Consider the following 15800-nt stretch of genomic DNA (forward strand, 5'->3'; position numbering starts at 1 on the left):
TTTTTATTAACAAATTCAGTAGCAAAGACTTAATATAATGTTTAGGGGAATAAGTAGCAGCAGAAAAAGACCAAAATCACAAAGAAAACCAAAACAGGCAACGCTAAGATGAAATAGTAGTAAGTTTTTTATTAAATTTGAAGATGAAAAAACAGCTTCACACAGTTTAAATGGAACAATATGAATTTTCTGCAAAATAGAGTGCTTTAACATTGCTGGAATTGTAACAGTCTAAAGTGTAATTCTGAAACTTCATTAAAACATGACAATGCATGTGTTTTTACCATGGAAACACAAAGTTTTGACACAGAAAGGTTGTCACCGAGTTTGCAGAGGGTTCCCTTCCACTGGCAGTATCTAATAATGTTATACTAAGAACCCTGTCTCAAATTTGTGTTAAATCCATGTTCTGTAAGTGTAAGGTTTTTAACGTAATGCAGAGGTCAAACCAGGAAATGTTAAACTTGTCTGATACATAAGTGAGGGGTTAATAAGGGTTTCTATAATAAATATTCCTAATTACATGCAATTTATAAAGGATGTAGCAATGACAGAAGTATAAGCGGAGCTTTCAGGAGTCAGCCTAACACATTATAGGGCATTGTCTGCTCCTTTGTTGTTGCAGAAGATGCTTAAGTGTTCCACTGCTGGTGCTACCTCTGTACGCTCATACAGCAGTAACAGCCTCTGCAAAGTGAACAATCTGCTTGTAGTTCTATAGTTATTGGATTTTTTTGCCATTGATATTTATGCATAATATTTTATGTCATGGGTGATTAATTTTACAAGACTAAAAAAGGATTTTTTTTTTTTTTTTTTATTTTGTCTGCTTTGCAGCTTGGGGAGAAACAGTCAACCCGCATGAAAAAAAAGGAAGCAGACAAAGCAGACAGTTGAGGTGTCAGACGTGCAACCAACAAGAGACAAAAATCAAACTCACGTACTGCAAAGCAAGTTTGGCAATACTAGATTCCCATCTTCACTCCCATCATGTAACAGGAGACAGAGGAATTCTACCACTAAATTGAGCAGTAAATTCCTTAACACTCTTTACCTTCTAATTTAAGTTGCAAAAAAACCCGTATTTCCTTAGATTAAAGAATAAACTTGAAATAGATACTTTTAACACTTCATTTTCCCTGCAAAGGACTGGTCTGGTCCTAAGTTAACGTCAGTATATATACTGGACAGAAGTATTCTTCCAGATCTGTAAGGAAATACATGGAGGCGGATATTTGCTGTTTGTGAATTGTTGTCCTCAGTTTTTTGGGCAACTCTCCAAAGCAGCCCCAAAAGGAAAATTCAAGATTTGCTAAATCTGTTTCCCATGTGAACAACACCTTTCAACAGAATCTTGCTGCTAAGGAAGAATATTTCACATTTGATAGATCATTTTGTTGATTTTTTTTCTATTTTAACCACTTGTTGGAAACTTTTCTTTGACTTTCTTAGTCTTAAAGCTTGCCTTCTACTAAGCAGTGTTAAGGTGATCTAATACACACCAAGTTCTGTATGCTATAGATAGATAGGAACACTGCCATACCTACAGTGACTTTAAGCACAGAAAACATAAATATTAGGTGACGACACTACAGAAGGGAGAATCCTTCTTCATCTGGCACAAGCCCATGCTGTTTCTGCAAATAGCAGGTAGCTTAGCACTCTGAGAACAGTCATACTCATGACAGAAGTGCTCACTTTTTATTAGCTTCATTTTTGCGCTCTCACAGTGCACTCACTGCCAAATCTCTGTTGTTTATTCCCGAAGAAAAGGGAGGAGTGTCTGCTTCCATATATTTAATTGCCAACATTATCACAATCATTTTTGTGGAGTCAGGAGATTCCAACGATATCTGGCTAAGGATACAATACAGAAATAGTCTGGTCCTGAAGGGCTTCTACTCTAAATATCACCAGACAATCAGCCAAAGAAAGAAAACCAGTAAAAACAAATAAACAAAACCCTGATGGAAGTTATATGAGAGAGAAAGAACAGGAAAACAGCTATGAGCAGCATCATACACAATAAATACAACTGCTCATGGATGAATGTCTAATTTAGAAAGACTCTGATCTCAGTGATATAAATTAGTGATGCTTTGAGAAAGCTTGTTGTAAGGGACTTTGGTACAGGAATGCAAAATTCCTGGATCTCAGTCAGACTTAAGCATGAAATAAATAGTGCTGTAAGACTCTGCCCTGACAGAAACTGTGAACCTCTCCTGAATACACAAATGGGCTGAAAATTGAAGTAACGCTTTGAGGTCAGAAGGTAGAATCTGGTAGTTTAGCAAGGGTTTCAAGACCATAGTTTTGGACTTAGGCATCTAAGTTCCAACTCAGACAACTTTAGGTGCCTTCATCTCTTTTCATTATGATCTCTTCGGAAAATGTGGGAGGCAAAAATTACCAGACTAAGAAAAACAGTATCATTAAGGGTTACGCTGCATGCAGAATTCATTAGAAACAGTGTGTGTCCAATAAAAGAGTAATTCATGAATCATTAGTAATGGCCACTAAACTCATGGGGATTATCTTTTTGTCATTACTCTTTGGCAGAAAACAACAAAAAAAAGAGAATTGAAGAACATTGCTAACAGAATATAAACTTTATTTCCACAAAATAAGCTAAAAAGCTTGATGAAGATGATAGGATTAACATAAATGAGGGTACATTTTCTGATATTCTTCCCTGTCCCTTTAAAAATGTTGTGCCATAGCTCTATGTACTGAAATTAAATAACATATTTCTATAAAGAAATTAATGGTTTTTAAAATAACAAACTTTTCAGGAAAAATTCAGATGAGAGTTACACATACTGCCATCACTTGGTTCTTCTCTGGCACTTAATAGTTAAGCTCAATGTCTTTTGAGAATTGCAAGTGAAAAGTAAAATGTCGGTATCACAACATGCACATCAAAACAGTAGCCTGTTCTCATGGTAAAATCTTTACAGTAAAACTAAAGCATAATTATGTTTATACATTATACTAACAAATTACTTACCCTATAAGGTATTTTTATAAGGTAAAAGTAGACCTAAAAATAAATATAGATTTAAGAGTTTTATCCTATAATTGCATCATGTTTCACTTGCTAATGATGACAATAGAAGGCAAAAGCGTACTCTTGCTGTGCAATTCCAAGAGTGCTCTTATGGCAAAATGGCGTATCTTGCAGATATCAAGAGAATTTCATCCTGAGATGAGTACATACCCACAGGGACCACCTACTTTCACTGGATATACTACTAATAAAACCAAACAATACTAGCACCCTTCTGATTTGGTGTGGCTATTTTCCTATGTGGCATACTGATGCTCCTCATTGTAGGACCTCTGAATTGGACAGTGTTTCAGGCCGACCATTCCATTACAGCAGCAGTAAACACGGTACAAGGATTCTACGAACTATTTAGTCTGAGCCAAAACCACTACCAAAAACAGTGGGCCTTGTCAGTCCAGCTCAGGCAACTCATTTCACTTCTAGGGGAATTTGGCTTTGAAAAGGATGCAGGTTAAAATAGCTCCTCAACATCACCACTGCCCTCCCAGGTGTAATTTTGACCTGAGAGCATTTCTCCAGCCCAGCTCACCATGCCACCACCTGAATGTTTGTGCTGACACAAATGTTGGTGTGGAAATGAGGAAACAAGCAGCCAAAGGTAGAAGGGCAGAAACACTCTTAGCCACCTTACTCCACTCTTATGTTCTCATGCATCTAAGAGTTCTTTTCACTTGTTCATCCACTGTCTCGTTGCTTCTGAGCACCCATATGAAATGGTCTTTCTAGCTATAGAAAGCTTCCCTGAGCTCCCCCATCTTCATTCAGCCTGTGATTCCACATTACAGGGAAGTGTACTTTTTAAATTTTAAAATTTATTACTGGGTACATTCATTGCACTGCACACACATGCACGGAATTGTATCCACAACCCAGCTTTAAAACTGGAGGTATTTTAAAATTACAGACCGGAGGCCAAACACATACAGAATTTCTTACTCAGAAATGAAGAGTATGCTTGATAAAAGAGGCTGGAGAAAACAAAGTAAAACACAAAAGCTTGGAGTATTTCAGAACTGTAGAATTGCAGTTTCTTGGTTCTGATAAAAAATGAAACTGAGATCTTGAAAACTTCTCCACAAACTCATCTTTAAGTGAAAAATCAAAGAAAAACTGACTGGATGCTATATGACATGACCTCAGGGGCAGAAACTAAGCAGAAGATTATTATTATTATTATAATCACAAACCCAATGGAAATTTCCTATATGACCTTTACTTTCCAGACATTCATTATTTGCATTCTACCAATGGATTAATATAATGAGAATAGCTCATTTTTAATACCTCTTTATGAACTTCTGAAAGATCTCAATTCCCTTGTTTTCTTATTTAGTACTAGTAGAAGAAAGGTATTTACAAAGAACTGTTTCTAGCTGTTTCTGTTAAGTTGCATTTATACTTATCTCTTATTTCAAATTACCAGATGCTTTCCTTTGAGCTTCCATTTTCACAAATGGCCTTTAAGTCTAATTAATTATCCACATATAGGATATTTTAGGATGGCATATCTATGGGTTGCCTTGATGTGATATGCAAATATCTTGCCAAGTGCTGATGCCATCAACAGAGCACTCTCTTGTCATATTCTCCATCAGGTCACTGATTTATAATAACCTCCAGTGTGCTGAGCAGGGATCAAGACAGCAGGGCTTACCACGTGCCTTGACATCCTGATATAAAATCATCAGTAACAACTATTCCCTGATATCGAAGCCATTTACTATTAAGTCAAATATTCTTTGTGTACTACTACTACACAATACTTCACTTGGCAGTCAGCCTTTTTCTTGAAGTGCAAATAAATATTACTTTCTCCTTCTTCTCCGTCTACACTTACAGGCAACTTCACAAAGATAATAATCAATTAGCAATGTCCAAGTTCCTACTTTGAAGAAAATGCTGAAGACAGTACTTTAGGATATTTCTTATTTTTATCAAAATTGTTATACTTAAACAAGAGTTAATATTTACGAGAAGATAATAGGAACATGCAGTAATGATTTCCTGCTTAAATGACACTGCTCACTGGATAAATATGTAACTACTCCATTCTGATTAGGTTATAAAAAGGTTACCATTTGCTCCACACATAACTAATTTGTATATTTATATATTTATAATTTAGAAACATAAACTATGATTTTTTTATAAACTATGCTTTAAAAAAACATTTAATTAAAATATTCAGATGTATTTGAAGACTTAATATACAGAACTTCAAATACTCACAGGATTCTGTATCCACACAAACAGAGTGCAACAAAAATGGATACATATGATTGTATTTATGTGTTCATTTTAACTCCTGTAAATCTAAACCAGCATTATTAGCTGCTTTTGAGTATCATAATCCTCTCCATTTATAGTATTAATTTCCCTTATAATTAGAGGTAGTTCAAGAGCAATTACAAGATTTATCAGGTGGATCAGCCTTTATTCCTGACCAAATCAAAATCAACCTTTCCCCTCCCTCCTGCCCACATCTCCCATGAAGTCTGCAAACCCTTGCCATTATTTCAGCCAACAGCAATTCTCAAAGTGACAGGACTGAGCAACAAATTTCTTTGAGTAACTACACCAAATTCACCAGACTTGCTGTTATCAGCTAGAGTGAAGGAAGAAAAGGGATTAACAAATTTGGGGATCAAAAGTTCCAAGTGAATTCAAAGTTTTACCATCATAAAACCGGCATATTTGTATAAAACTCTGTTTCACTGGAGATTTCTAACACATTCATTCACAATCTTGAATGCATTTATGATTGCAACAACATTGTGAATACAGGTACTGCTTAAAGTCCATTTTGAAGTTGGATAGCTAAATAACAAGCTCATGGCCACACAAACACATGAGGCCGAGTGGAAGCTCCAATACAGGTGCCCCAACTCAGAGGTTTATAATTTATTCAAGGATTTCCAATTTTATTGTCATTAGATTCTATTTCTAATCCTGATCCATGTAATATTAGCAAACACACAGAGCAGTTTTGAATTCTTTACCATTAACTCTTTGCTCCTAATTAGATGCAGCTAGATGGAGTGGCAATTCCCCAAGAGAATTTATGAACTTGAGATGTAATTAAACCTTTTTCAGTTCTATTTTGCTCTAACATATGATACAGAGATCAGTACACAGAAGGAGGAAAAAATAAAATGGAAATCTCAACTGCTGGGTCCTGGGGGAAACCGCTGAAAGGCAGGAGTTACAAATTAGTTAACAGAAAGATAAATTTTCACCTGAGGATAAAGCACTGGGGACGCTGCTCCTGGAATAGCATGTGGTAAGCTCTTTCAGCACAGGAAAATATATGTGGGGGAAGTGAGGAACACAATTTTCCAGAGTTACTTAAATAAAGCTGGGTGACCTGAAAAATTGTAGAAAATTAACACAATCAGTACATTTCAAACAAATTATGTTTCACACCCCCCTAATCCTCGGTCTTTTGTAAAGCTCTCTAAGCATTATAAACAGAATCTCTGTGTGTATATATGTGGTACCATTACAGTATCTATGAAGAGTTTGAGTAAAGAAAACAGAGCTGTAAGCATAGAAGATTTAATTAAGATACAAAATTGAACATAACGAGAGGACCCAACAACACTGGTTTGTCATTAAATAAACCAAAACCTAGAAAGTTACTCTTTTATACCTCAAGTATATACTTCTTGGATATCTTGACTTAAACGTCTTACAAAATGAAATATTATCACTGTATTAAAAGTTAAAATTGAAATTAAGGATCTGAAGTTATAAGCTAATGCATTTATTACACGACAGCGCAGTATCCCACAAATACTGTCTCTGCAATATAGACTAACTTCTGTGATATGCTTAGCTGGCACCATGTACTATCCTTAAAGTATGGGTAGAACCAATTATCTGCTACTGAAACCTCACTTTTTTTCCTGAGGATATCCTGATGTTCCTTCAGGTAATATCAAGCAGATTTTAGAAAAATTAGATAGCCTGCTAACATCTACAATTCTGTTGTTTCAGAATAAATAAATATCATAAAGAAAATACAGAATGTGATTTAGATAAGGCTGTGACCAGAAACACCATACCATTTCACAAATAGCCTTAAATAAATAATTTTACCTACTTTTTTATATAGAAACCCATGGCAGCTGGGGGACAACTGGAACACTATGAAGCATCTAGAACGATACTGGATGTTATCACTTAAACAGCCAATTCCCTTCCTTTCCATCATGTCCTGTTTTCTCCAACTATTCTCTCTAACAGTCTTTCCACCCCAGTGCCACTTTGTATTTGCTTCTTTCTCCAAACTAATCACGTGGTTATCACCCCTTCCTGTCTCATGCCTGTCTTATTTATTTACGTATTAAACTATTGAATCTTGGAGCATCTACAACACTGTGGCTGAATGAATCCTCACAATATGGCCCTATTCACATTCAGGTCTTTTAAGCTACCAGACTAAAGATGATTAAAGCCACACCAATCCTCAAGAATTCATTTCAATATGTCACAAAGCAGAACGATAAACCATTGCACACTTACTTTCATTGCGTAATGTTGCAAATGTTTTGCAAGTTTAGATACTTTTCTAACACACGGACTTCAAGAATATATATATTTTCCCTAATCTGACACAAATAAATTCTTCATAAATGTAACAAAATAGAACAACTGTAGCACAAGTTGCTTCTACAGTTACTGATATCTCCAAAGTGACATTTGCATGTTCCTAGTAGTATAGTGCTACTATAGTCCATAGTGTAGTAGGACAGTGTATTTCCATGTAACAACGCATTAATTTTATCATTTAGCAATTGCAATGAATTACGTATGAAGCAACATACATCAGTGTTCAATTTATGATTCTTTATGTCATCTCAGAGTCGATAATTGCTTATAAAAAGATTTGTTTTAGTGGAACTCTATTGGAACTAAATGTGGGAGGTCAGTGTAGGATAACAAAAGAAAAAATTGCCAAAAATTTATGAAAAGTGATTAAAAAAAAAAGCATAAAACCCGAAGTGTTGTTGTTCTTGAAAAATATACATGACAATCTTTTCATTGCTTCATCCTGGATTTAAAAATAGTATGATGCCCAATATATCTTTGCATTCTTTTCTTTTTTTTTTTTTTTGACACTTAACAAAACATATACCTGCAATAAAAATGCTAACACTAATGAGCCACATCATATAGCATGTCAGTGTCTACTGAGGAATCAACATCATCTATTTTTATTATGTTAATATATGGGCCATCTAACATTTACAGACTTCATTATAGTACCAGCTAAGCTGCAGCAGTACATTTAAGCTTTCAAAAACAGAGAAAACAAAGCTATTTTAGAACCATGGTTTTCTGATCTTCTGGGAAATACATGTCTAATGCACAATACCATGCATATTAATGACGAAGTAAGAGGTAACTCATGCTAAACTTATAAAATAGATCTATCACAGAGAGGTCAGAGAAGATACAGCAAAAGTTCAGGAAACACTTTAATAAGTAAGCCTACCATCTAAATTCTTTTTCTTTACAGTTCTCTCTTGGTGCACAAAATCATGTATCTAATGTAAAACAGTGACAGGAAAAAATATCATCATCTAAAACCTTGGGGATGATGGATGATATCCATTTCTTGAAACTAAATTTAGACTCCCAACTTGGAATCTGCTGATACTGCCATTGAATGTCATAGTATTTCTTTCTCTCAAATTTACAACTGATACACACGAAGCCATATGACATAGCAAATAGCCACAGACTAGTTCACTTACCAATTTTGAACCCTTTATAATTCTTGTAAGCTAAATAAATGTATGTGAGCACTTCCTAACACAACAGTGAGCCTGATCTCTGTGCGGTAATGTAACCTCAGTGCAATGATGAGAAAATAACAGGGAGGTGGGGAAAGAAATAAACAGTTACACTAATTCTCTGTTCCTAACATGGCTGAGTGAGAATGAAGCAGAGATCAAATCACTTGAATTTATGTTACTCCCACTGATCTACGAAGTCTACTTTTAGTTAGTATGAATGCTAGTATCAATGTCTCAGTACTGGAAACAATAAGCCCCTTGTAAAAAACTAGTCTGTCTCGTAAGTGAAAGATTAGAATGAGAAGGGTAGTACTATTCAAGAGAAACATCTGAAAGCACTTCCTAAGTGGCCTTGTGTGTATGACAGTGCACACAGGGGCTCGTGTTCCCTTTGCCTATATACTGCCTGTGCCCAACTCAAGCCACATCCATGTGACTGCCCCGGTGCAGTGCTACACTCCTGCACAGCACTTCCCCCTCATTGACTGTTCCGCGTCTGAACTAAGTGGCCTGGTGTGGAGCACAGACAGACATTTACTGCATCCAGCTCTAGACTCCCCAACATAGGAAAGACATGGACCTGCTGGAGCATGTCCAGAGGAGGGCCATGAGAATGATCCAAGGGCTGGAGCACCTCTCCTATGAGGAGAGGCTGAGAGAGCTGGGGCTGTTCGGCCTGGAGAAGAGAAGGCTCCAGGAAGACCTTATTGCGGCCTTCCAGTACCTAAAGGGGGCCTACAGGAGAGCTGGGGAAGGACTTTTTACTAGGGCATGTAGTGATAGGATGAGGGGGAATGGCTTTAAACTGGAAGAGGGCAGGTTTAGATTAAACATTAGGAAGAAAATTTTCACTCTGAGGGTGGTGAGGCACTGGACCAGGTTGCCCAGAGAGGTTGTTGAGGCCCCATCCCTGGAGGTGTTCAAGGCCAGGCTGGACGTGGCCTTGGGCAACCTGGTCTAGTGGGAGGTGTCCCTGCCTATGGCAGGGGGGTTGGAACTCCATGATCTTCAAGGTCCCTTCCAATTCTATGATTCTATGATTCTGAGCTTTTCTGCACCATTCAAGGTTGTTATCTCCGTAATTGTGTTTTGGGCAAGGGGAGTGTGAAGTCAGACAACCGCTGCATGAAAGATGCGAGGTTGTTTTTTGTTGCAAGTTTGGCAGTGGTAGAAACCACCAAGGTCGCGTTATACATCAGGAACTATTTTTAAACAATCTCAAGTGCTACTGCTCATACAAAACATTAGCAAGATGGCTGTTTTACAAGTAAGACACAGCAAAAATAGTGGTATCGTGTAAGAAATGAAAATAATTTTATTAAAATATTAAAGCTAAGATGCTCCCAACATAAAAAAGGCCATATATGTTAATTAATTTTAGGGGTTTGGCCTGCCAAATGAACTATATAAATCCACTGAAAAAGATCCACACTGTAACACTTTAAAGAGAGAATGCTTACCATGGTAGAATAAATAGGAAGTTCTTTAAATGGGTTAACAAGCAACAGTATATCACCAATGTAGGTCTGAAAAAAGAAGACATAATTGCTTTATTAAGTAATAAATTAAATCTTTAAGGAGGCTAATGATTTTCTTCCAGAAAGGACTTTTGCGAAAGCCTCTTAAATCTAGCTATCAGCATATTAAACATAGCTCACAAATTCAGAGCTTTTAACTTCATAACTTTACATTGAGATCTAAATTTGCAATTCAGACAGCATTAATTATTCTTTTTGTAATAAAATTGAGTTCTTCATAATGGAAAATTATGCATAAAAGAATTGCACTGCATATATTATTGGTAGATTAATGTTAATTTGTAATTTACCATTTGTTAAACTACAAAAATGTGACATGCCCAGCACGTAAACAAGTTCCTCAAGCAATTTTTTATGGGATAAATGACATAATTTAGAAATGCTATATTGATTAACCAGAATTGATACATTAAAATATGTTGCTTGTGGGATAAGACAGAGCAACTGATACATATATAAGTTTTTATGCATGTGAACATATGTACATGCATATAGAAAAAAAAAATCATGGCTATATTAAAAATAGCAAACCATCCACTGATTGCAAAGGTACCAAGATTTAATTATTTCATATTTAAACACTCATATGTGAAAGATGTACTTGACTATAAGATTGTAGGTCACCCTTGATGCTATACTTCTCACTCCACCTAAGTAGCTGTTGTTAGCTATATTATGCTCTTAGAATGCAAAAATGCCAGACCTCTGTCTCTGAAGAGGTCAGACAGCAAACCATCACATGAACTGTCCCAGTCTTTCTGCCTTTTTCAAAACAAAGTATTTTGATTTGGGGAGGCAGAAAATACTGCCTTTCATAACAAATGTACTATTTTTCTTCTGAAATTTATTTCCTCTCTCTTGCCCATCCTGACTTTGCTGTTGGGTTTTTCTGCAGAATAGAACTTTATAAAGCTTCACAAAACATGAAACAGGAAGCTGCTGAGGAAGATTTGGGTTTGGAATCGGAGTCCAAGGACTTTTCCTTCTAAGCCTGAGAACCAAATCACCCAAAGATGCAAGGATTTTCAGCATTGATGCTGACACTCCACCAAAGCACTATGGTTGCTGTTGAATAGAACATTAATAATAACTGCCTATAAATTTTCATTAGGCTAAGAAGAATGCCATGTTAGGGTATGAGATCCTCTTAAATAAAATCCTCAGTATTTTAAAATAAAACATGACTTCCTTTTTGTAGATACTGAGTATCTGTGGATCCTCCCAAATTTAGGTAAAGTTATCTGTGTTTGACATCTTTGAAAGTGAGAGAAATCAAAAGAAATACTTATACTAAAATAGGATTTGGTCCATAATTCTAAAAACCAAAATTTTTATTATCATTGAACACCATAACAGCTAGAATAAAAGTTCCCAAAATTTCAAAACTAGTCATAGCAACATGCCAATTCCCCATATTCCTTCAGTCTAAACAGTGCAATCAACTTATACATTTAAAAACAATTTGCATGTTTCGCATTAACATGTCACTCAGCTTTTCAGTAAGTTAGAAATAAGTTATGAATAACACATGAACAGGGATACCAAAATTTTCAAGTGCGGATTTTTCTCCAGAAGTAATCTATGCCTAAATGGATGCCTCCCAAGTTTAATATGGCAAAACCAGGAAAACCTGCTTTACAAAAACCTTGCTGTAATTATTTCATTCGGTATCTAGCTGATTAACATTAAAATATAGAGAATGATCTCTGTAATATAGGAAGACATAAAGAATAATTAATTCTCCCATGTGAATTCTAAGCTTTTTAAATGTAAATTTGTTTTAAATTCACAGTAATCATGTGCTATATTTAAGTTAACATAATGTTAAAGACGGAAAGATCTTTTGGCAGTTTGAGAGGGAAGATTACATGTGCCCATCAATCTTTACCAATACACTTGCTCTGTGAAATAAACCTATCTGATGCATTACTCCATTTTTTATTTCTGCTTTTCCTATATAAACTTGAGAACACATATGTTCTGATCCATTTAAATATTAGTCATGAATCTGGGGCAGATTACTGTCTAGTACTTATGGTAGTAATCCTATTTTTTCTATTCTCTCATTTGCTCTTTTTTGAAAGCTTACTGTTGATAGGTGAATGGCAACTCACATATATCTGATTATTATTGAAACGCTTCTGAATCTCATAAAGCAGCCTGCTGTCTGTTAGCTCACTCAGAGAAGCCAGGTCATCATTTGGAGCTGGAGGCATTAGCTTGACCTAGAAAACACAAATTAGAGACATAAAGTTACTTCATAACCCATCATTCTGTACTGTAACGTTCTAACCTAAAGTATAAACCTGGATCACTAGGATATATGGAAATACATTAAGACACTGGAAAGTTGTCACTCCTCCTAAACAATTACACATCATTAATCTGAAGCAAGAAAAGAACATCAAAAATTATTGTCAATGTTAAGGTGTATAACTGCATGAGTCTGATGGGCTTCTAAGAACATAGACCCTACTAGAGTGCGATCTGCTACCCATGAACCCATAAAGAATCCCACCTCAAATGCACTGCTGTCTTCATTAAATGTTTATGGCAGAAGAAATCAAGACAATAAAAGTGCACTTGTAAACAGTTTATTGCACAGTATTTAACAAAGCTCTCGTACTACTCTTCATCATACAAGATTTGAAATTGTATTAGAATTTTTCCTGCAGAATAGAAGGAAGCTAGTAAGAAATGGGAATCATGTTGTCAAGGAGACCAGAAGAGATTCAGAAGCACCTACTTTAGCCAAAAGTGGTGAATGAAATGAGTTTAACATTTTTGAGATTTAGGAGGAATAATACAAGCTCTCCAGGGTAAAGTAAATGCTAAGGAAATCAAAACAAAATCCAAAAGACAGAATAGGAGACAGAAGAAAAAAAGTCAGTGACAAGGGAAATTTGATTAAAGGCAAAATAAATATTGATACATTAAGCAGTGTGCTTATAAATTAGAATCTACACTTAAAATGGAGGTTGATTCCTTTTTTGTGTCAGCTCAAAGAAAAACATTTTTGTATCTCAACAGAATACCTAGGAACAGCAAATTCTCATGTGAATGATGGTAGAATTATTTGAACTGCTTGTTCAGAGTTTACTAAAATACTCTCTTTATTGTTTTGAGGCTGGACAACGAAGATGATACTTCTTTGTTCTATTGTTCTGCTTAAGATGAAGGCTCAGGAAAAGCAGACACTGCCCTTTCCTGGAGAGTAACTCGGCATCCTCAGCCTCTGGCACTGGCACGTTGCAGAAAGTCAGTGACAGAAGCAGCAAGCAGACTGGGAGATTTTGGAGGGAACATGGAGTGTGCTTCTGGCAAGGAGAAGACCCCAAAGGCTATGGATACTGGTGTGTAACACTGGGTGTCTGATCTCAAACTACTGAATGTCCATTGTTTCTGTTGGTTCAAGGTCTAGTTCAGAAATCACAATGCTGAGTTCCCTTTCTACACTTGTCAGAGCTGCACTGTGTGATATTGCTGAAGATTTTCATCTTAACGAAATTAGACTAACAATGTCTCTTCATCTACATACAAACACACTTATTCACACACAATTTTGTAGGCAACCATGAGCAAACACTGGGAAGTTTGTACTTTTAAACAAGCAGGATGAATTAGATGTTTTGCATCTTCTCTAAATCATAAATCTTTGGCCCTATCAATATTTTTTCTTCTAAAAACAGAAGTATTGAATACCAGTATCAAAATACTCAACGAACAGTCATAAAAGATGGTATCGCTTACTCTTCTATTTTATCAAGAAGAAACAAACGATGTACACTATGCCTCACAACCACAGAACCACTAGCACTTATGACATAAAACAAAGTCTTGTTTTTTCTGTTTAAATATTTCACCAGCTTTACTCATATTCATATGCTGATATGGTACAAACGAAGTTACAAAACTTCAAAATCTTCTCTAGTCTACAAATAGAGAAATACAAATACAAATTCAGAATATGAACTTCACACTTCATTTTACACTAAATATTCTTGTAGGTTCAAGGTTTTTGTCAAAAAAAGACTGCTCTTACATCAGCACAACACCCCACCCCCCGAGACACCTCTTTTTATCTGTACTTATTACTTGTTTAGCTCACACCATGCCACTATGAACATCTCTTAGCTTCCCAGCTTTTTTATGGCCTTAGTTATCCTAATATTATACAGTTGCTTACAGTCCAAACAAACTGTTATATATATATACACACACACACACACTCACACACTTGTTTTTTTGGTCACTTGCCCAAATCTACCTATTCTTGTCACAAGCTAAATCACTAAACAGACTGCAAAATAGATCAAAAATAAATTCTAAGAAGTGTTACACAGCATGTATGAAGCTCCTCACAGACAAAAGCTATATATAAGCAGGGCTTGCAAGGTCCCAGCTTCTGTTGAGTCCCAGAGCTCTGCAGTACCTTTTATCTATGGAGGGCATGCTTCTGCTATTTTCTCTACTTCAAGCACTGTAGATGTAATGGTATTTTTGTTTCTTGTAATAGCTCTGGGAATTTTCACAATAATATTGTGGACTTCAAAAAACTTCCATTTTGGGACTGACACAGTGACTAGAAAACTTTTGGGACCTCTTCTTCAGTCATTAATCATTTCCTTACTATTCCTCTAAAGATAAATACATTCAGTAGAAAATAATCATATAATCATAGAATGGTTTAGATTGGAAGGGCCCTTGAAGATCAGGGAGTTCCACCCCCCCTGCCATAGGCAGGGACACCTCCCACTAGACCAGGTTGCCCAAGGCCACGTCCAGCCTGGCCTTGAACACCTCCAGGGATGGGGCCTCAACAACCTCTCTGGGCAACCTGGTCCAGTGCCTCACCACCCTCAGAGTGAAAATTTTCTTCCTAATGTTTAATCTAGACCTGCCCTCTTCCAGTTTAAAGCCATTCCCCCTCATCCTATCACTACATGCCCTAGTAAAAAGTCCTTCCCCAGCTCTCCTGTAGGCCCCCTTTAGGTACTGGAAGGCTGCAATAAGGTCTCCCTGGAGCCTTCTCTTCTCCAGGCTGAACAGCCCCAACTTTCTCAGCCTCTCCTCATAGGAGAGGTGCTCCAGCCCTCGGATCATTCTCATGGCCCTCCTCTGGACATGCTCCAGCAGGTCCATGTCCTTCTTATGTTGGGGGATAATACTTAAAAAGAAGTAGATGAGGGAACAGGCACACTTCCCACAGAAAGCTGTATCTTTTTTTTATTTAATCAGGTCTTCAGCTCTACCAACAGGCGATAAATGTTGATAGATAAAATGGTATAAGTAAACTTCATATGCATGTAAAAGCATGAATATTAACAAGAGATTTTTCACTGTTTTTCCACTTTCCCACTAAAACAGGAAACGCAGGCATCTAAACTGCATTCT

At 36.4% G+C, this 15800-nt stretch overlaps 1 protein-coding gene across 1 annotated transcript in view; it reads right to left on the reverse strand.

The window, feature by feature from the left end:
* MYO16 (myosin XVI) overlaps positions 1-15800 on the reverse strand; it is a 322775-nt gene that overhangs the window by 175220 nt on the left and 131755 nt on the right. Inside the window, 3 exon segments of the mRNA XM_009892140.1 lie at positions 6304-6431; positions 10329-10394; positions 12521-12631. Of these exon segments, the coding sequence (XP_009890442.1) occupies positions 6304-6431; positions 10329-10394; positions 12521-12631 (305 nt within the window).

This window comes from Charadrius vociferus, unplaced genomic scaffold, assembly GCF_000708025.1.
Source record: "Charadrius vociferus isolate BGI_N301 unplaced genomic scaffold, ASM70802v2 scaffold218, whole genome shotgun sequence".
In the NCBI taxonomy this organism is placed as follows: domain Eukaryota; kingdom Metazoa; phylum Chordata; class Aves; order Charadriiformes; family Charadriidae; genus Charadrius; species Charadrius vociferus.